We start from the raw sequence: 23,076 nt of genomic DNA, 5'->3' as shown, positions 1-23,076 counted from the left end.
ATAACAGTGACATCTACAGCACCCCACTCCCAAAACAGTGACCCCCCACAGTGCCCCGTCCCATAAAATTGTACCTCGACAACAGCCCACCCAATTAACTTTGACCTTTACAGCAGCTTTCCCCTTTAACAGTGACTTTCACAGCATACCACCCCCTTGACAGTGGCCTTTACTGGATCGGGAAGGGGGGGTCCTTTTGAACAGCTCACTCTAAGACATCAGCACTGTTCTGTCTGAGTGTGAGCTGCAGGGAGAAAGTCACCCTGTCTCCCACCCCTGCAGCTGACAGAAGTAGATTTTTACCTTCATTTTTTTAATCCCTGTCAGCTGAGGACAGAGGGGCGTGGCCGAGCCCAATCAGGGGCATGGCTTAGCAGGACCTAGAAGTTGATTTTTAACTTAATTTTTTCAATCTCAGTTGGCTGAGTGGGAGGGGGCGTGTCCTAACCAGTTCAGGGGCATGTCCTTTTGAACAGCTCACTCTAAGACAGCAGCACTGTTCTGTCTGAGTGTAAGCTGCAGGGAGAAAGTCACCTTTCCTCTCACCCCTGCAGCTGACAGAAATTGATTTTTACCTTCATTTTTTCAATCCCCGTTGGCTCAGGAGTTGGGGGCGGACTAACCAGATAAGGGGCGTGGCTTAGCGGGACCTGGGGGCGGGGTTTTAGGTCTATTGAGGGTGGACACATTGTAGCAGGGGGCATGTCTGGGCTCCTTCCTGCAAGAGAGACGCCCCTCTGGGCACCTTACTGGCTCATTTGCATACCAAAAACTGGATTTTCACAGGATAAAAACATCTATTGCTGGAACAAAAGGCACATCTTGAAATAAGGTACTAAGTGCTATTAGGCAATGGCTTTACTTCAATAGCAATTATCCTGGTGACAGATTACCTTTAAAGCTCTCCTACAGCAGTGAAGAAAAAAAATTTGATTTTTTTGTACTCACCGTAAAATCCTTTTCTCGTAGTAGGCATTGGGGGACACAGCACCATGGGTATATGTCCAACTACCACTAGAAGGCGACACTAGACATAAAAAGTGTTGGCTCCTCCCCGTTGGGCTATACCCTTTCTACAGGCACTAGTAGGCAGATCAGTTTGTACCAAAAGCAGTAGGAGAGCTAAGAAAGGCAAGGAACCAACAACTCCCGTACCGGGAAAGATCAAGAGACCAGCCCGGAGAAGCGGTAGTAAAAACATAGGGTGGGATCTGTGTCCCCCAATGCCTACTACGAGAAAAGGATTTTACGGTGAGTACAAAAAATCCAATTTTCTCGTGCTTGGCATTGGGGGACACAGCTCCATGGGACGTCCCAAAGCAGTCCCCGAGGGTGGGAAAAGAACAGCCATGCCACCGTTTGGGCATACAGGTGCAGGAGAACCATGTGACCCAACAGGAGAAAAGCACGGAATAGGCAAGAAGCCTCATAACAAGGGAGAAACCCCAAGGAAGCAACAGTGAAGACTGCCAGCACCCCAGGACAAATGCCTGGGAGAAAGTCCCAAATGCAAGAAGAAGGCAAAGGGGAACACCCAGCTCAGCCGAAGGCTGGAGAGAAAGTAGGACAGCACCGCGTATTGGAGCTACCTAACATTCTAATTGTCTCAGGCCAAAGCACAAACACCCTGTGGCCAACCCCTGACAGGCCAGGGGAGCAAGGAAACATGAAATCACTAAAGGCCAAACAAGTGAGGGAAGCCATAGCAAGGCTCACATGCGAAGGGAGCAGGTCTCCCTTCACTGCAAAGCATGTGAAGAAGTTAAGCGCCCTATTGAAAGGAGAAAATCCCAAAGGCGCTAAGGGAAACCGCCAACCCTTGGAAAGGGAGGGGGTTGTAAGTAAAGGCCAGGAAAAAAGAAAAGATAAGACCTGCATCCCAAAACCAGGAGACGAGGAATGAGCCTCTGAAAACAAAATATCGCTGAGAAGCGCAAGACCGGAGAAACTCCGGCCAAATGAAGTATCAGGGAGATGCAGGCCCAGGAAATCTCAGCAGGGACACACTGGACTGAGAGACATGGGAGGAGAAGGAGAGTACTCCCAACAGTCTAAAGAGGAAGGTTCTACAAACAGGAGGAAGTCCCTCCCGAAGGAGACCATAAGGTGGAAATGCAAACCGTAGCACTAAACCACTCAATACCAGGTACTTGACGTGGGAGGATGGGAAGATAGACACGAATCCCAAGAGGTCCACAAGGCTCTGGCGGAGGACATCCAGTGATGGCCGAAAACTGCTGCAGCGGCCGATGTTCACCAAGCTACGTTCCCCAACAAGGAGAAGATAAAGTGGAGATCACTGTACTTCACCAGGAATGGTCCGCCCTGTAATAGAAAACAACGCGAGTACTCCTTTATAATATGGGGAACGCGGAGTGCAGCAGACAGTAGTATTTTATAGGGATGGCAAGAGCAACCCTAGCACAAAAGCCAACAACCACCTGGCCATGGTGTAGGGAGCGTGTTTGTATGTGGACCACCCACCAGATCAGATCAGCCATATACTGGGTACACCAGAAGTAGCACTAGACCGACAAGGTGGAGGTGGGGGTTGGGTTGGCCCACCCATGCCAGATATGGTTACCATGTACATGCTGAACCAGGGTGGCCTGTTGTGGACAGTGCCTTGAGAAAGTACAAGGAGACCATAGAGCACGACAGTAACGGAGTGGCAGATGTATGGAAGAACCAAAAAGGGAAGTAACCAACATCCGCAGCACAGATTAGAGCCCGGGGAAGGAAGCACCCAGTAATACAGAAACTGTATGGGCCACAGATTGCACCATCCGTGGGATACTAAAAATACACGCCTAAAACCGAGGTAAAGTGCCTGCATGTTGCACTCTAAGGAAAGTGGAAACAAAGCCACAGCATCTGGGAATGCGACCGCATTTGGAGAGTACAGGTCCTCAACCTGTAAAGTAGAAATACGGCTGTGTAGTGCAGAGATACGACCAGACAGGAGCAATGGGTACAGCATCTGGAGATGGTAGAGGTACTAGCGTTAAGATTAGAAAGATGTGGCCGCATGGTGCACCCTAGGACCAGAGAAGTGCAACGGCTACAGCGTTAGCAATGGTACTTATATTCCGCTCGGGAAGGGGAAAATAGGGCCGCACGGACCACAAAGAACGACAGGTGCACACCACTTAGGTAAGTGCAATGGCAACTGAAGGAGGCCCTCTATTTCACCTGAAAAGAGGGAAACGGGGCCGCATCAACAGTATCTGGAGATGATGCAGGAACTTCAGCTATGAAGGAAGTAAGATGGCTGTTTGGTGCACACTATGATGAGGTAGGTGCAGTGGCCACGGCAATGCAAGGTGGCCTCAATATCTCGTCCGGTAAGGGAGAAATAGTGCCGCAAGGTACATCATAAGGCCAGATAGGAGCAACGGCTAAAGCATCTGGAGATAGTAAAGATACTCTACCTATGAAGGGAGCAAGGTGGCAGCTTGGTGCCCACTAGAACTAAACAGAGGCAATTGCTACAGCAATTGAGTGGCCTCTATATCTCGCACGGAAGGGGGAAATAGTGCCGCACGGAACACAATAGAGCCCGCCAGGGATATTGGATACAGCATCAGGAGATGGTGTAGGTACTCTACCTATGAAAGGAGCAAGGTGGCTGGAAACAAACAGGTGCAATTGCTACGGCAATTGAAGGCGGCCTGTATATCTCGCCCGGTAGGGGGCAATAGTGCCGCATGGAACATCATAGAGCCAGCCAGGAGTAATGGCTACAGCATCTGGAGTAGGTGTAGGAACTCTACCTATGAAAGTAACAAGGCGGCTGGAAACAGACAGATGTAATCGCCACAGCAATAGAAGTCGGCCTGTATATCTCTGGTACAGGCAATACAAAAGAACCTTTAGAGGCTGAGAAGTGTTACCAACCCTACAAGAGGCGTTTGCCTGAAATATCAGCTTGCCTAGAACATAGTTCCTGGTATAGGGGAACCAGGAAGGTCAGTCGTGTACAGCCTACGAGGGCATACGTACCAGAGACACCACGTAGGTGTCCCAGTTGCTAAGCACGGTGCCGGCTGCTTTACCTGTGCGGTAATTGCCTGTGCAGGCAGGAGAGCGCCACCCGAAAGCCCACTAGAGGGGCACCAAACCTGGGTAGGGTAGGTTCCACCGTGCACGTTTGTCTTGACCTCACAGAGGATTCTGCATGGTGGAAGACCGCCTGATGCTCTGTTCCGAGGGAATCGGTGCAGAGGTGTCCCCAGAGGCAACTGACAGAGAAGGCTTCGTCACCAGCCTCAGGCCGGGGGAGGGGGGGGGAGACCGCAATTTGGGAAGGTAGCGGTCCAGCGACTCTGCCAGAGATTGGGAGAGTCAGGCAAGGTTCCCATGGTTCGACAGGAAGGGAGCCCATTAAAGGGTTTCTATCACTTCATATCACATATTTAGGTGTCAGACACTAGCGATCCGCTAGTGTCTGCTCTAACAAACCATCCTAATATGATAGGTTTTGGGGCAGCCGTTTTGCTAAAATAACAACTTATATCTATATGCTAATGAGCCTCTAGGTGCTATGGGGGCGTCATTAGCACCTAGAGGCTCGGTCTACCTTCACAAACTGTCGCCGCCCAGCGCGTCCCTCCAGCCCGCCCATTTCCTGCTGAATGCGATCCTCTCCGTGCGCGTCTCTGTTCTGCGCATGCGCAGTGAATGTCTGACCGCCTCCCTGCTCAGACATCTCCACTGCGCCTGCGCCGATGACATCATAGTGCTCCGAGGAACAGGCGCAGTGGAGATGTCTGAGCAGGGAAGCGGTCAGACATTCACTGCGCATGCGCAGAACAGAGACGCGCACGGAGAGGATCGCATTCAGCAGGAGATGGGCGGGCTGGAGGGACGCGCTGGGCGGCGACAGTTTAGGAACGTAGACGGAGCCTCTAGGTGCTAATGACGCCCCCATAGCACCTAGAGGCTCATTAGCATATAGATATAAGTTGTTATTTTAGCAAAACGGCTGCCCCAAAACCTATCATATTAGGATGGTTTGTTAGAGCAGACACTAGCGGATCGCTAGTGTCTGACACCTAAATATGTGATATGAAGTGATAAAAACCCTTTAAGGGGGGACCTACACAAAAGGGTGGGAAGGGGGACAAGGATACCACATGGAAACCTCCGTAGACAATGGACGCACGTGAAATACGTGGCGATCAGATACGGAGGCTGGGAGAGGAGGCCCTCATAGAGCAGCAGGGCTGTCCTATCTGACCCCGGATGCCACGTTCCCAAGAGGTGCTGCAGCAGCTATAGATCAGGTGGTAGGGCTGCAGGAGGCAATTGAGCAATGAGGCAATTGAGAGGGGGGGGGGGGGGGGAGGAGCATGCAGAAGCAAATCAGCCAGAGGCTGCCTACCAGACCCCAGGAGCTGTATACCAGCGCGCCCCATGCAGGAGAGCAGCAACCCGGTGAGAGAAGGAGCCGGCAGCAAGAGGAAGAACCGCCCCTCTGAGACAGAGCAGGGAACCTGGAGCTGGATTGGGCAGGCAGGAGAGGCCCCTCCCAGGCTCCCCCCACGGAGGGGAGGTGACAGAGCAAGCCCGGGAAGCTCAGATGTGGGCGGGGAGTTGCGGCCTAGTAGGCCCGAAAAGCCGGGGCCTCAATTAGTGGAGCGCGGCCGGGGACGAACGGCCGTGATCGCGGAAGTGCTCCGGAGCTGCCGCGACGAACTGGGGCCAGGTGTGGGAGAGAACTGGAGAAGCGACCCCCAGATAGGGAAAAACGGAAGGCCAGGGGGCTTCTGGGGCCAGGATACAGGCTAAGAGATGCAGGTATCCGGGAAGGGAGGAGAGAAGGGGAACGCGCCCAGGCCCGGGGAGGAGGGTGGGAGACCCTAAGCTAAGGGAACATACTCACCCTCAGACGTCTTAAGGCGCAGCAATAACCACCCCCTCGGCGGACTCAACACGGGAACCGTGGGACTGCCGGAATTCCAGTGCAGAAGTAGATTTGGGGACTGGGTGGCTGCCAGGTACCGGAGTACGCGCCCGCAGGGGGGCAACTAAAGTGGAATACTATGGAGCCACCCCTGCAGCAGGCCGGAACCTGCAGAGAAGAAGAAAAAATGATTGAATAAAAAATAAAATACAAAAGTAGCAGGATGACCTGCACAAAAAGGGGAGGTCAGGTCTGCCTCCTACGGACACTAGAACAAGACTGATCTGCCTAGTGCCTGTGGAGAGGGTATAGCCCAACGGGGAGGAGCCAACACTTTTTATGTCTAGTGTCGCCTCCTAGTGGTAGTTGGACATATATACCCATGGTGCTGTGTCCCCCAATGCCATGCACGAGAAATGGCTGGGCTGTTATGGAAACCTGGAGTAAAAATGTATGTGGAGGCTGGAGGACCTGTGAGCTTCTATTGGCTGATAAGGGTCATGTGACCAAGCTTCTATTGGCTAATGCATTTTTTGGGAATCTCTCAGGAACGGTACGTCCTAGAGAGCTGAGACCTGCTCTAAAACCTTCCCAGACACCTGATGTACCTGTGTGCCAAATTTCGTGATTGTAAATGAGACGGTGCGGATTCCTTTAGCAGACATACACACACACATGCACTCAGCTTTATATATTAGATTGCATAAGCATATATTCTCATAAATGATTCCTAAATTGTGAGGGTGAGGTCACTTATCAAGTCTGTTGCCTGTAAAAGAAGATGGTATTTCATGTATTCTGGGAACATTAGAAACATAAATCACAAAATTAAATGCTTACCAGTCATTTTCTGACTCAAAGTAACACACGGATATAAGTCTTGCTCCACTTCCAACAGCAAACTTATTTTCAGATGGTGACCACTTGACAAAAGTTGCTGCCCGATTTATTCGTAGGATTACAAGTGTAGGTTTCCACACTCCATCCTTCTGGCTCCACACATAAGCATTACGATCAGCTCCACAGGTCACTATACGGTCACTTTTAGGAGCCCAATCAATACCTAGAGAAATAAAGCAGCAAAAGAAGAGATTCTGAGGCGTATATTTACACATGACAAATTGTGCCATAAATTTCTGCAACCGCCCCATTTCACCTGAATAGACTATGAAGAAACAATCCCATTCACATTTATGAAATAAATGTTCAGTTGCAGAAAGTTTGGTAACAAATCTATCAAATACAAGAAAACTGGAGGCCAAATGAACACTTTGAACTCTTCATCACGTTTAACAAACCATTCATAAAAATTGATTTAAGTGTAAGAGGGCCCATTATACTTCTTAAAGGGACCACGGCCATTAGGGAACACTGTTGCTATAATGGATGTACTTGGTCTGTACAATGTTTAGGTAGGTGGTAAGTGTCAAACATCCACATGAATGTTAGGACCCAAGGTTTCCCAGCAGACATCGACTTGCCTTCTTCCCATAGAGCATCCTGGTTCCATCTCTTCCCTATGTAAGTTATATGCACGCAACCGAAGACATCCACAACGTAATAGAAAATGTGATTCTGAAGACCAGGCAACCTTCTTCCATTGCTACATTACAGGCTAGCCTTTGCTCCCCACACATGTGAAGGAGCCTTAGTCGCCGATAACCCTGTCACTAGTTCACCGATTTTCCATCCTTGGTAGGTACTAACCACTGCATACAAGGAACCCTCCACAAGATGCTCTTACCAAGTCATCTAGCCCTCACAATTTGACCCTTGTCAAAGTTGCTCAGATCCTTTGAGATACCCAATTTTCTTGCTTCCAACACATTAAGAACTGGTTGTCCTTTTAATATGCCTAATGTATCTCTTCCCTTGACAAGTGCCATTTTTACAAGATCATATTAGGCTAGTTTCACATAGGGTTGTTGCGGGTATCGAAATTTCGATACCCAATCGATACTTTTGTCCCGGTATCGATACGATACCGGGATTTCCGTTTTTTCGATACTGGGCTGCGCTGCTGCGCAGTCTAGTATCTCTGAACATGAGCGCGCTGCTATCGGCGCGCTCATGTTCTCTCTCAGCAGCACGGGGAGAAGGAAGCTGTCCTCCCTCCCCCTGTGCTGCTGCCGCTGCCACCAATGAGAAGAGAGGGGCGGAGGAGGGGCGGCAATGAGAAGAGAGGGGCGGAGGAGGGGCGGCAATGAGAAGAGAGGGGGTGGAGGAGGGGCGGCAATGAGAAGAGAGGGGCGGAGGAGGGGCGGGCGCACTGCGCCACCAATGATAGGATTACTATCGGAGCGATGGGAGGAGACATCAGCTTCACTAGTGGGCGTTCCTTTTCCCTGCGCTGCGATTGGACAGCGCTACAGCCAGGGAGAAGGAACGCCCACTAGTGAAGCTGATGTCTCCTCCCATCGCTCCGATAGTAATCAGCAGCATGTGGAGCAGGAGAGGAGACAGTAATGGGGCACTGCTAGGGTTGCCACCCGTCCGGGATTGACCCGGACAGTCCGGGTTTGCAATCCTGTGCCCGGGTACAAGCCTTTCTTAGACCCGGACACAGGATTATTCTATTCTATTCATTGAAACTGCAGACAGTCAGTGTGGAGTCCGTCCGATCGCATATTTAAGCTGCTGCTGTCTGAGTGCACTGCACTGTCACTGATGATCAGCTGAGCGGAGCGCTCCCTCCCCCAGTCCCCCTCCTCCTCCAGTCTACAATCACTACAGTGATGCGGCTGCCAGGCAGGCAGCGCAGCCGCAGCAGCTCACTCACTGTTTAGTAGTCTCCAGTCTCCTCGCTCCTCCTCTGCCTCTCAGTCCCTCCCTCCTTCTCTCTGATAAGGAACTAAGTCAAGTCCACAGGAAGTGACATCAGAGAGAGAGGCAGGGAGGGAGATTTGAAATCATTCTTCCAGCAGCTCCAGGCTCCAGCAGCCTGCCCAACTAGTGCCCAGCCCAGACTGTGCCCGCTGTGCCCTGCTAGTTTTTCAACATGACCAAGACTGAGTCTGACTGTGACACTAGGTAATCACTTACTTTACTTCTAAAAAGGTATAAATATAAAACATTTGAAGCATGTTTGTAACAGTGTTTAAACAGCCTCAGGTTTCTGAATCTGTCAATCAGAAAAAACATTTATGTTATGTAGCTGATTGACATTAGCGATGGGCTGATGTCAGCAGTGCATAACAGTGTGTTTTATAACTCCCTGCCTGCTGCCGTTCTCTTAAAGGGCTTCTGTCACCCCACTAAAGTGTTGTTTTTTTTTGGGGCCAGTTAAATTAGTTATATTGCGATATATGAAAATATAATGGTGTTACTTACTTTGATCCAGCAGTTTATTCAAAAAATGAAGTTTTATCATATGTAAATTCGGTCTCTACCAGCAAGTAGGGCGGCTACTTGCTGGTAGCTGCTGCAGAAAACCGCCCCCTCGTCGTGTTGATTGACAGGGCCAGCCGGGATCTCCTCCTCCGGCTGGCCCTGAGGCTCGTCTCCTCAGAACTCCCTCAGTGCGCTTGCGCCGATGACATCACCAAAATAGAAGACGTCATCGGCGCAGGCGCACTGAGGGAGTTCTGAGGAGACGAGCCTCCTCATCTCAGAGCGCCTGCGCCGAATCCACACAGGCGCGCGATTTTTGAAATGCCGGCTGGCCCTGTCAATCAACACGACGAGGGGGCAGATTTCTGCAGCAGCTACCAGCAAGTAGCCGCCCTACTTGCTGGTAGAGACCGAATTTACATATTATAAAACTTCATTTTTTTAATAAACTGCTGGATCAAAGTAAGTAACACCATTATATTTTCATATATCGCAATATAACTAATTTAACTAGCCCCAAAAAAAAAAATCACTTTAGTGGGGTGACAGAAGCCCTTTAAAATAAAGACATGATATGCTAATGAGCCTCTAGGTGCTATGAGGGCGTTGCTGCAGCACCTAGAGGCTCCGTCCATTCACCTTTGGCAGTGGCACGCCCATGTTTAGTTGATTGACGTCCGAGTTCTCCTCTTCGTCCCGTAAATCCTGCGTCTGCGTCGAATACTAAACAGTACGGCGCAGGCGTGGGATCAGGGGCGTAACGATTGCGGTGCGACAGCAATCAGGGGTGGAGGTGGGACATGGGCGTGGTTGGAGGCGGGGCATGGGCGTGGCTGGAGGTGGGACATGGGTGGGGCCTGGAAAGGGCCCTCCCTCCCTTCTGTTCGGGTTTGGCTTGAAGAAAAGGTGGCAACCCTAGGCACTGCGGGCGAACGGAGCGGCGCCCAGGACTAAATGGTGAGTGCTGAGACATCGCTGGGCGCCGCTCTGTGTGGCCTAATAGTGAAAGTCTGGACTCATATACAGTAGTCAGTCTTTAACACATACAGGAGGCGGGTGCCGGCAGCAGAATCGCATTGCCGGCACCCTGCCCCTGACAGGGAGCTGCGATCAGCGGTGGTCCAAAATCATTGGTGGTGCAGTGTGCCCCCCCCCCCTCAATCCCCCCATCCCATTAAAATCATTGGTGGCACAGTGCGCCGGCCCCTCTCAACCCTCTAGTATTAAAATCATTGGTGGCAGTGGCCACAGGGACCTCTCCACTCCCCCTCATTGGTGGTGCAGTGGCAGCTTCTGATCGGAGCCCCAGCTGTGTAAGCCTGGGGCTCCGATCGGTTACCATGGCAGCCAGGACGCTACAGAAGCCCTGGTTGCCATGGTAACATCCCTGATGCTGTGTGCACAAAGCACAGAGCAGCAGGGACAGTGTGGAGTCCTATTCACCCTGATAGAGATCTATCAGGGTGAATAGGAAAAGGGATGAAAGATCCCAGGTTCTCGCCCCTAAGGGGGGAAATAGTTATTAAATAAAAAGTGAAAAAAAACAAACACTAAAATATGAAGTATAAATCACCCCCCTTTTCCCAATTTCACATATAAAATATATAAATAAACATATTACATCGCCACGTCAGAAAAGTCCAAACTATTAAAATATAAAAAAAAAATCTAGGTGGTGAATGCCGGAACAGAAAAAATAAAATAAAAACTGCGCGATTCGCCATTTTTAAAAATGAGGAATGCACGTGGCTTTTTTTGTTTATTTTTTTCGCGTGGTATCGAATGGTATCGAGTATCGCAATACTTTTTCATGGTATCGAAACCGAATCAAAAATTTGGTATCGCAACAACTCTAGTTTCACACTAGCGCTAGGGATCCAGCAGGTAACAGCTTGCCGGAAGCTTGAAAAGTCTTTGTTGGGTTGCAGCCATATCTCCGTCACTCCCCATTATGGTTAAAGGGTTTCTACCACTTCGTTTTCACATAATTAGCTTTCAGACACTAGCGATCCGCTAGAGTCTGCTCTACCAAACAATCCTAATATAATAGCTTTTGGGGCAGCCGTTTCGCAAAAAAAAAGAACTTATATTGATATGCTAATGAGCCTCGGTCTACCTTCACAAAATGCCGCCGCCCAGCTCCGAGGAACAGGCGCAGTGGAGATGTCTGAGCAGGGAAGCGGTCAGACATTCACTGCGCATGCGCCGAATACAGACGCGCACGGGGAGGATCGCATTCCGGAGGAGATGGGCGGGCTGGAGGGACGCGCTGGGCGGCGGCTGTTTGTGAAGGTAGACCGAGCCTCTAGGTGCTAATGACGCCCCCATAGCACCTAGAGGCTCATTAGCATATCAATATAAGTTCTTTTTTTAGCGAAACGGCTGCCCCAAAAGCTATTATATTAGGATTGTTTGGTAGAGCAGACACTAGCGGATCGCTAGTGTCTGAAAGCTAATTATGTGAAAACGAAGAGGTAGAAACCCTTTAATGGGATCGGATGAAGACTTTCAAGCTTCCAGCAATGCTGGAAATGAGAGATATACGGCAAGCGACTCCCTAGTGCTAGTATGAAACTAGCTTTACTCCTGTACAGACTCAAACGAAACATACTTAAAAAAAAATTCCCCTCAAGATAAATGTATCCGTTTTTATTACTTCCCAATGAGACTAGTCCACTGTGCTCCTACACAGTGCAGGCCAGCCACAGAATTACCGCTAATGCCATGTACTTGTATAAAACAGCAAGTACAGGTATGGCCCGGCAAATAGTAGTGACCTGCATGCAGATCCCATGGCCTGACAGCGCAGTGTACAGGTACCCTGTATGTTCACATTGTGTTTGTGATGGACGGTTAGCATGTACCCCTGGAAAGGCCACCAACATACACACAAAATGTGTGGTAACATTAGCCAGAGAGAGGCCAAATGAGTGTCAGTTAGCCGTCATTGTAGTCCGGTATATGTCGGTATACGGCAAAAACAGGGTGTGGAATAGCCTACTAGACTGCACTACTTCATATAATGGTATCCAGTTAAAGAGGGAAAAAAAGCTATACCACACAATGGTACCATGACTGATGACAGGCATTTAACATATAATTCTCAGCCATAAGGGTGATGTGAACAGAGCCTTAGAGCCCGTGACGAGCCATTTAATAAGGGTGGGGTTTCTGAAGTGATATCTGAGCTCATAATAGCTCTGCTTTAGGAACAAAGACGTACCTTGGAATGTTTTTAGCTTTTGTATGACACATAGATTAGGAACACATTTTCTGTGTCCAGAAAGCCTCTTTAATTAGCAAGTTATGAGGCTGAGAATTAATTTTGGCAAAATATGAACAATTTAAATGGTTAGCCTTGACATTGAAAAATACCTTAAGCACATGTAAACCTTCTTACACATTTAAAAAGAGAGCTGATACCTCCTAGTTACTTTACCTGTTATGTGTCCGTTGTGCTCCTTTAACTCATGAACTTTCACCCACTGGTTCCCATTTTGTTTGTAGATATGCACCTCATGGTTATTAGGACTTAATGCAATTTCTGTGGGGATTAATGAACACGGCAGATGAGCAATTCAAACATGTACAGCATTACAAGAAAAACATAAGTATTGAATTATCTGAAATAATGGGATTGTCTCATCAACACAACCTCTATACAGTGATCCCTCAGGATACAATATTTTCAACATAAAATGGTCTTTTCTGACCCATCGTAAATTGAAACCAGACTCAGCATACAATGCCTCAGACTCAGATCCAACCAAGCATGGTCACTTCTCTGGTAAAATAGCTGTAGTAGTTGATAGTTATGGTCATCCTGGAACCAATCAATATTGTATCTTGAGGGACCACTGTATTACATCATGCTGGACCAGCCTGTGAAACCTGTGGCTAGCCACAAGCGACCATACAACATTAGTAGTATAATTAGGATTAGTCGGTCCACAATCTGGGGGCCTTTGTTTTATGACACCCATATCCCCCCAATAGGACATATGGAATGGAGATCTGGTAAGACAACGCCTTTAACACTGCACTGAAGACATTTAGAGATGTTTTTCCAGGAATATCATATCAATGAAACATCTGTTAAAATTATGAGCAATGGGATCAGACTGCTGAAAGCACCACCTTTCTCAGCAGCTCTGTGGCTATACCTATGGGATCAGTCTCCCCTCTAATGAATCGGTCAGCAAACTGCAGCATGCAGGCCACATTTTACTGGCTGACACCTTTCCTCCCTTCATAGGTACCTAATAGCTGTGGTGCTGTAATGCATCCTACTGGGAGTCAGTCAGACACAGAAGATGCTGTAGCACCACCCAACAGAAGAAAGGACCACTACTGTGCTGCACTGCTCTCCAGGTTATAGGATAACCCAGGAAAACAGTGCCAGCTGCACTAAGGACAGCGTAGTGTAGTGACAGACCCACAGATTTCAGAGGTCTGTTACTGCTGGGATGGCGGTCAGTACTATTAAAGTACTGACCTGCCGAAGCCCACAGCGTGCACCAGCACTGAGAGGAATGATGCTGCTTGCTGCCCTCCCCTCCAGACGATGATTGACAGTTTTTTTCTTGTTGTGCATAGAAAAGACACCTGTCAATCATTCTCTGGAGGCAGCGGAGGGCAGGGGCAGCATAGCACTCCCCTCCCTGTGCTGTGGGCTTCGGTAAGTCTAAAAGTACTGCCTGCCATCAGGGTAGTGCCAGCCTGCTGAAAGCAGCGGTTCTGCCCTTACACTAAGGTTCCCTTTCACACTGGTTGGTGGGGTGTTGCTTCAGCCAAGCAGTGCAGGAGACTGTGTTGTGCTGTCGGAAAAGGAGGACATCTTTACTGTGCTTGTAAGACACTATATGGGGACCACCCCACCAACCATAAAATGATATGTTACAATGACTGAGTGATGGCGATCCTTCCACAGCACTGTCAGGAATTGTATGGTTTGTGGAGGGTCACACTCAGTTTGATACATGAGTTTTCTGTATTGCACAGCACAGAGCACGTCAGCATATATATATATTTTTTTCAATCGATACGCCATACAAAAAGGCTGCCAACCCCTGACATACACTGCCCCTCCACCATACTGCAAGTGTAATGTGACTCCCTTTACTTTCTGTGAGATTTAATATACAACGTTTAAAGGGGTCGTCCCATCTTAACAAGTAGCACTGATCACATTCCTTACACCGCAACATTCAACTAACCCAATACATGGAATTATCGATTTCTCCTCCTTCCCTCCATATTTTTCCTGACCTCTCTACTCATAGATGTCATTGGTTAAGGCCGCAGCAAGCGGTGTCTTTCTCTTTTTCCTTGTTGGCTAGCTGGCCGGGTACTTGGCAGCGCGCATATTCGTGCGTGTGCAGTCTCTCCCATTCCGACCCCTCACTGCAGCTTCATTTAAACTAACTGAACTGCCCTCAGGCAAGATCAGTAGCTTTCAGGAACGGCGGGCTCGGGATCCTGTAAAACTCCCTCTCTGACACTGCTATCAGCAGCACTGGAGCACACTCATACAAGCAAGCGGCGCAATGATATCACCAGAGCAGGGCTTTCCTGTACTGTCAATCAAGCCTGATGGTACCACCCCTGGCAAATACAGGAAGAGCGCAGTGCAGATGGGAAAACCCCTTTAATTTCAGAAAGTCAGATTCTCTTGCACAAAAAAATGCATGCTAGAAAATAAATGAACAAAAACTGGAGGATGCTGCTTACGGGTACGATCTTTATTCCAAGCATGGCAGCTGATGGGCTCAAGTAAGAACTGGTGCAAAGACATTCTGGTTTGTTTTTCCGTAGTGAAACCTACAAAACTAAAGACAGAAAAATATAAGTAGTATTAGCCACCACCTGTCTACTAGAATTACTGGCATTAATAGCACTTCTATTAGGCTGGCTGTTCACCGCTAATTGGCGGCTGGTACCTGTACATTTCAAACTGTATGCAGAAGCGTGGCCCGGCAATGATGATGCATGCAGATCCCGTATGGGCAGCCTAAAAGGGGTTTTCCACACTTTAGATATTGATGACCTATTCTCATTAATATCAGATAGGTGGGGTCCGACACCCGGCCTCCCCATTGATCAGCAGCACATCACTTACTCAGCGTGGTCTGTTGTTTCTTGGGAGATCTGCGGCACATTTACACAGGACTTCTAGGGGGTGGGTGTTCATACGTTTGTTGGCCCAGTCTTCTGCCCAGAGGCAAACTGGGAATTTAAAGTAGCCCTAGAAAAAAGACCTAAAGGTGGCCTCATGTTGTAGGTGGCTCTAATTTCGCATCAGGCAGGATCTACACAAGTAGGAGGGGTCAGAAAGCCACCAGCTGTCGCCATATTGGTGATAGGAGGGGCTAATTCAAAAATACAATGGACAATCCCTCTAAAAAATAAGGAACGGAGTTCCCGGACAATCAGTCTGCGTTCTCATGTTGTAGCCTAGAAGAAGTTTTCAGAAGGTTCTCCGAAATCACAGTAAAAGTGGAGCACCATTATTTTATATAAATGGAGCAGATTCATTCTACATGCAGAGTCATGGCTAATCCAGTTCTGCCCTTGTAAATGGTAAAATTTCCCTTGGGATACACCTGTACTATCTAAAGCCTCATTCACATGTCCGCGCTCAAATCCGTGAGAAGGTGGTCAGTGATGTATCCGTGAAGGATCCGTGTTTCACTGACACTGAACAGCTGAAAAATAATTTATAAAACATCTCTTCCTATTGATCCGCACAGATGGCATCCGTGGTTTTCACGGTCCCATAGACTACAATGGGAGTGATGGATCTGTGAACACGTAACTTTTTAGAATTAGTGACTTTTAAAAAAAATACCTTTATCAGTGATAGTGCGGGTATAGGTATGTATATACCAACAGAGTGTACTACAATTCAAAAGGATTATATATACATTTCTTTTGACAGGGGAGTAGTGACCCCTAAACAGAGCATTTACAAGTGATACAATACTGTCAGTAGACTTAGACGGTTCGAGGATCACATCAAAAATAGGACAGGGTCTGAGGAAAGGGCAGGGCAGACACAATGCTTACCCTAACAGCCCTAATAACTGCTCAGTCCAGGGTGACCCCCTGATGGTGGGGGTTCCCTGTCCCCGAACCTAAGGCTGTCAAATCCCTAGATTGACCCTAGCCAGGGAAAAAAAATATTTGGTATACATAAACAGTAATGGAGATATATCGGAAGTGGAAGGTGGTTCAAATGAATGGGGACGCCACCTGCCCTCTCCGAAAATCAAATACAAATGTTATAAATACAGTATAAGAGTGGAAGGGGGTCCAGATACTGGGGAGATCACCATTCCTCTCAAGTATACAATACACACATCTTATTACACAAACCTCAACGCGTTTCACCTGTATAAAATCAGGCTCATCAGGAGGTAGGTAGAAATTTGGACAAAGTCCAGCTAAGATATAGATGTGATCAATGATACAGGGGCGATAATATCAATGAAGCGATACTTGGCTACAGATGTTCAGTACAGGAGGCGTAGATACAGCATTACCAGAAGGCAAGATAATTACATCCACAAGGGAGATACCTAGAGAGATGTATGTACAAGGAGGAAAATTAGGTCTAGAATAACTAATCACAGCTCTAGAGATAACGATCACAGGTTCCAGAGTCATATTAGGACTTACATGATGTTGGTGCTGGCCATTAGCTCCCCCAGTAGCCTGCTTTGGGCCCAGGTACAGTGCCAGTAGAAATTCGACCCATTTATAGGGTCAGGTCGATGCGTCCGGACGCAGGAAATGCACTTCCGGTCTCCGGAAAGCATAGTGGAACGCAATAGGGCTTCCGGCCTTCGTCACTTCCGGCGCCGTGGAACGCATCGTGAGCCGCATATGGCTCGATGCCGGCGCCGGAAGACAGCAGAGGCCGTGCTGTCCAGGCAAATTAGAACATAGGAGGGTTTATGGATAGAAGGCCAGTATATTGTTATTGAGACTCAGGGCTGTGAATGACCATGTCCAGTACAAATGTGCCAACAGATAAAAGATATGACCTGGGGGCACAGGAGACCCTCAGTAACAGCCCCCAAGGAGACATAGATGTATCACACAGCAAACGATATATAATATTAAAGGATATCAACCATGATACAAAATACATAAAGACCTGCCCCTACAGTAATATTAATAGGATTTGGAGGTACCAGGTAGTATTTGAAGATATGGGGAGTCAGTCTTGTATACCCCTTAATAACGTGGTGCTTTGCGCACTGATCAGCACAGAATACCTGGGTCACATACCAGTGATACTGGAAAAATTATTAACACAAACAAGGAGGATATTAGATAAAGCATGCGAAATTGAGTCTTTCATTGAGACCAAGGGGGGACTGGGATTGAAAACGATAAATCCAGGAGGACTCTTTTTGAAGAATCCTTCTGTCCCAGTCGCCCCTCCTCTCAGGAAAGGGGACCACCTCCAACACCGAGAAACGAGCCAAACTTACATCACCTTTGTGGCAGCTATTAAAGTGATGGGCCACCGGAGTTTAAATGTTCGACGACATTAAAAAATCGAAGGATACTCCGGTGGCCCATCACTTTAATAGCTGCCACAAAGGTGATGTGAGTTTGGCTCGTTTCTCGGTGTTGGAGGTGGTCCCCTTTCCTGAGAGGAGGGGCGACTGGGACAGAAGGATTCTTCAAAAAGAGTCCTCCTGGATTTATCGTTTTCAATCCCAGTCCCGCCTTGGTCTCAATGAAAGACTCAATTTCGCATGCTTTATCTAATATCCTCCTTGTTTGTGTTAATAATTTTTCCAGTATCACTGGTATGTGACCCAGTTATTCTGTGCTGATCAGTGCGCAAAGCACCACGTTATTAAGGGGTATACAAGACTGACTCCCCATATCTTCAAATACTACCTGGTACCTCCAAATCCTATTAATATTACTGTAGGGGCAGGTCTTTATGTATTTTGTATCATGGTTGATATCCTTTAATATTATATATCGTTTGCTGTGTGATACATCTATGTCTCCTTGGGGGCTGTTACTGAGGGTCTCCTGTGCCCCCAGGTCATATCTTTTATCTGTTGGCACATTTGTACTGGACATGGTCATTCACAGCCCTGAGTCTCAATAACAATATACTGGCCTTCTATCCATAAACCCTCCTATGTTCTAATTTGCCTGGACAGCACGGCCTCTGCTGTCTTCCGGCGCCGGCATCAGGCCATATGCGGCTCACGATGCGTTCCACGGCGCCGGAAGTGACGAAGGCCGGAAGCCCCATTGCGTTCCACTATGCGTTCCGGAGACCGGAAGTGCTTTTCCGGCGTCCGGACGCATCGACCTGACCCTATAAATGGGTCGAATTTCTACTGGCACTGTACCTGGGCCCAAAGCAGGCTACTGGGGGAGCTAATGGCCAGCACCAACATCATGTAAGTCCTAATATGACTCTGGAACCTGTGATCGTTATCTCTAGAGCTGTGATTAGTTATTCTAGACCTAATTTTCCTCCTTGTACATACATCTCTCTAGGTATCTCCCTTGTGGATGTAATTATCTTGCCTTCTGGTAATGCTGTATCTACGCCTCCTGTACTGAACATCTGTAGCCAAGTATCGCTTCATTGATATTATCGCCCCTGTATCATTGATCACATCTATATCTTAGCTGGACTTTGTCCAAATTTCTACCTACCTCCTGATGAGCCTGATTTTATACAGGTGAAACGCGTTGATGTTTGTGTAATAAGATGTGTATATTTTAAAACGTGTGTATTGTATACTTGAGAGGAATGGTGATCTCCCCAGTATCTGGACCCCCTTCCACTCTTATACTGTATTTATAACATTTGTATTTGATTTTCGGAGAGGGTAGGTGGCGACCCCATTCATTTGAACCACCTTCCACTTCCGATATATCTCCATTACTGTTTATGTATACCAAATATATTTTTTTCCCTGGCTAAGGTCAATCTAGGGATTTGACAGTCTTAGGCTACTTTCACACTAGCGTTCGGGTGTCCGCTCGTGCGCTCCGTTTGAAGGGGCTCACGAGCGGCCCCGAACGCATCCGTCTGGCCCTAATGCATTCTCAGTGGAGGCGGATCCACTGAGAATGCATCCGCCTGCCAGCGTTCAGCCTCCGCTCCGCTCAGTGAGCGGACACCTGAACGCTGCTTGCAGCGTTCGGGTGTCCGCCTGGCCGTGCGGAGGCGAGCGGATCCGTCCAGACTTATAATGGAAGTCAATGGGGACGGATCCGCTTGAAGATGACTAGGGATGTCCCGATACCATTTTTTTAAGACTGAGTACGAGTACCGATACTTTTATTTAAGTACTCACCGATACCAATTACCGATACTAATTTTAACAATAAAATACACACACATGTATTTTCTGACCACTGACCAACCAAAAGGCCCAAAAACTAGGGGTGCACCGAAATTCCGGCAGCCGAAAATATCGGCCGAAAATGCACCTAATCCACTTCGGCCGATATTGTTACATATCGGCCGAAAATATGGGGTGTGGGATTTGTCACCCACCATCTGCGGGCGGGCGGTTTACTTTGTCACTGCACAACTCTGCAGGCAGAGCGGAGGCCGGCGTAACGTCACTTACTCACGTGACGCGCCTGCTCCGCCTCCTTCATTCATAAAGTGGGCGGAGCAGGTGCGTCACGTGAGTAAGTGACGTTACGCCGCCCTCCGCTCTGCCTGCAGAGTTGTTACCGGAGCGTCACGATTGTAAGGTAAAATAAAGATGCAGTGAGTGATGCTGTGAGCAGCAGGGCCGGGGCTGTTATGGGTAGGGGGATCGGTCTATGGCACTGCTATGGGGAGGGGGGATCTGTGCACTGTTATGGGGAAAGGGATCTGTGCACTGTTATGGGGAAAGGGATCTGTGCACTGTTATGCCCATAACAGTGCACATATCCCCTTTCCATAACAGCGCCACCCACAGATCCCCCTCTCCATAACAGCGCCACCCACAGATCCCCCTCTCCATAACAGCGCCACCCACAGATCCCCCTCTCCATAACAGCGCCACCCACAGATCCCCCTCTCCATAACAGCGCCACCCACAGATCCCCCTCTCCATAACAGCGCCACCCACAGATCCCCCTCTCCATAACAGCGCCACCCACAGATCCCCCTCTCCATAACAGCGCCACCCACAGATCCCCCTCTCCATAACAGCGCCACCCACAGATCCCCCTCTCCATAACAGCGCCACCCACAGATCCCCCTCTCCATAACAGCGCCACCCACAGATGAATTTCATTCATGAAAAAGAATTATTAATAAAATCATTAAAAAAAAAGTATTTTAAAAGTATTTGGGCAAAAAGGCAGTTTCGGTTTCGGTTTTCGGTCAAGGGCATCCTGAATTTTCGGTTTCGGACCAGAATTTTCATTTCGGTGCACCCCTACCAAAAACAGAACTATAACATTCCAAGGAGACGTTACACTGTATGGGGGCAGCCACAAGGAGACGTTATACTGTATGGGGTCAGCCACAAGGAGAGGTTATACTGTATGGGGGCAGCCACAAGGAGACGTTATACTGTATGGGGTCAGCCACAAGGAGACGTTATACTGTATGGGGCGGCCACAAGGAGACGCTACTGTAAGGAGTCAGGAAAACAATTTTTGAAGCCCCCCCTCCTCAGTATAATAGTCTTGTGGCCATCATACAGTAATGTATATTTCTTCTTGCCCTAATGCCTGCTTTTAGAGATCAATGTGCAGCTTGCAAGCAGGAAGGGAAGGACCAGGGCCATAGAAGACAGACACAACACCTTTGGAGGGACTCACTCCTGGCAAACACAGCTCTGCTGCAGTGAATGCAGTGGAGCAGACTGATGTAATTACAATGTATAGTTATTGCAGGGACTCAGAGAATCGTCTGAGAGTTTATTAGTTAAAAGAATCTAATGAGTCAGAGACGGTCACCGAGTCCCTGCCAGACTTCCTGCTCTGCTACATGCACCCTGTACACACACAGCTCCACTACATGCTATGCTAATAATGCCCCCCCCTTCCCCCGGACGGACTTACATGGAGCCGCAGAGCAGGAAGCCTGGCAGGGACTCGGTGACACGGTGTAGCGTTACATTACCCTTCCTCGTTAGATTTCCCTACCCCCTGACTTCCTGTCGCATCGGCGATGACGTATGGAGGCGTGTCTTAGTTTTTACAATCTGCGCATGCGCAAAAGGCCAGACTAGTGAAAATCTCACTGCCGATTTCAGCAGCACACTGGGACACTGCGCATGCGTCGGGGAGCCGAGGTAGGGAAAAATTACGGCCCAGTGCGCAAGCGCGGTTAACTCATAAAATCCACCCGATATACGCGCATGCGCAGTGTGGGGGTAGGGAAAAATTACGTCCCAGTGCGCAAGCGCCGAGGGTAGTATAAATATTTATTTCACAAAAGCGCTTTTAACCCTTTGCAGGAGCAATTGTCATATTGTTCGCTTATAAATAGGTTCTATTATATAGGGGGTCTGCACAGTATATGGGGGGGGGGTCTGTCTGCACAGTATATGGGGAGGGTCTGCACAGTATATGGGGGTAGGTCTGCACAGTATATGGGGGTAGGTCTGCACAGTATATGGGGGTAGGTCTGCACAGTATATGGGGGTAGGTCTGCACAGTATATGGGGGGGTCTGTCTGCACAGTATACGGAGGGGGTCTGTCTGCACAGTATATGGGGGGGTCTGTCTTCACAGTATATGGGGGGGTCTGTCTGCACAGTATATGGGGGGGTCTGTCTGCACAGTATACGGAGGGGGTCTGTCTGCACAGTATATGGGGGGGTCTGTCTTCACAGTATATGGGGGGGTCTGTCTGCACAGTATATGGGGGGGGGTCTGTCTGCACAGTATATGGGGGGGTCTGTCTGCACAGTATATGGGGGGGGGTCTGTCTGCACAGTATATGGGGGGGGTCTGTCTGCACAGTATATGGGGGGGGGTCTGCACAGTATATGGGGGTAGGTCTGCACAGTATATGGGGGGGTCTGCACAGTATATGGGGGGGTCTGCACAGTATATGGGGGTAAGTCTGCACAGTATATGGGGGGGGTCTGCACAGTATATGGGGGGGGTCTGCACAGTATATGGGGGGGGGTCTGTCTGCACAGTATATGGGGGGGGGTCTGTCTGCACAGTATATGGGGGGGGGGGTCTGTCTGCACAGTATACGGGGGGGGTCTCCACAGTATATGGGGGGGGGTCTGCACAGTATATGGGGGGGTCTGCACAGTATATGGGGGGGGTCTGCACAGTATATGGGGGGGGGGGGTCTGCACAGTATATGGGGGGGGGTCTGCACAGTATATGGGGGGGGGTCTGTCTTCACAGTATATGGGGGGGTCTGTCTGCACAGTATATGGGGGGGGGGGTCTGCACAGTATATGGGGGGGTCTGCACAGTATATGGGGGGTCTGTCTGCACAGTATATGGGGGGGGTCTGCACAGTATATGGGGGGGGGTCTGCACAGTATATGGGGGGGGGTCTGCACAGTATATGGGGGGGGGTCTGCACAGTATATGGGGGGGTCTGCACAGTATATGGGGGGGGTCTGCACAGTATATGGGGGGGGTCTGCACAGTATATGGGGGGGTCTGCACAGTATATGGGGGGGGTCTGCACAGTATATGGGGGGGGTCTGCACAGTATATGGGGGGGGTCTGCACAGTATATGGGGGGGGGGGGGTCTGCACAGTATATGGGGGGGGGTCTGCACAGTATATGGGGGGGGGGGTCTGCACAGTATATGGGGGGGGGGGGTCTGCACAGTATATGGGGGGGGGGGTCTGCACAGTATATG

General features: G+C 49.0%; 1 protein-coding gene across 1 annotated transcript in view; it reads right to left on the bottom strand.

Annotated features, from left to right (window-relative positions):
• Positions 1 to 23,076, bottom strand: part of ARPC1A (actin related protein 2/3 complex subunit 1A) — a 52,526-nt gene that overhangs the window by 24,937 nt on the left and 4,513 nt on the right. Inside the window, exons 2-4 of the mRNA XM_040439399.1 lie at positions 14,966 to 15,063; positions 12,675 to 12,779; positions 6,746 to 6,968 (exon numbers count right to left, since the gene is read on the bottom strand). Coding sequence (XP_040295333.1) covers positions 6,746 to 6,968; positions 12,675 to 12,779; positions 14,966 to 15,029 — 392 coding nt within the window. The 5' untranslated portion in view covers positions 15,030 to 15,063. The remainder of the gene's footprint in view (positions 1 to 6,745; positions 6,969 to 12,674; positions 12,780 to 14,965; positions 15,064 to 23,076) is intronic.

This window comes from Bufo bufo, chromosome 7 (assembly GCF_905171765.1).
Source record: "Bufo bufo chromosome 7, aBufBuf1.1, whole genome shotgun sequence".
NCBI lineage: Eukaryota > Metazoa > Chordata > Amphibia > Anura > Bufonidae > Bufo > Bufo bufo.
Note: the sequence above shows the minus strand (reverse complement) of the source record. Positions and strands in the feature narration are given on the sequence as shown.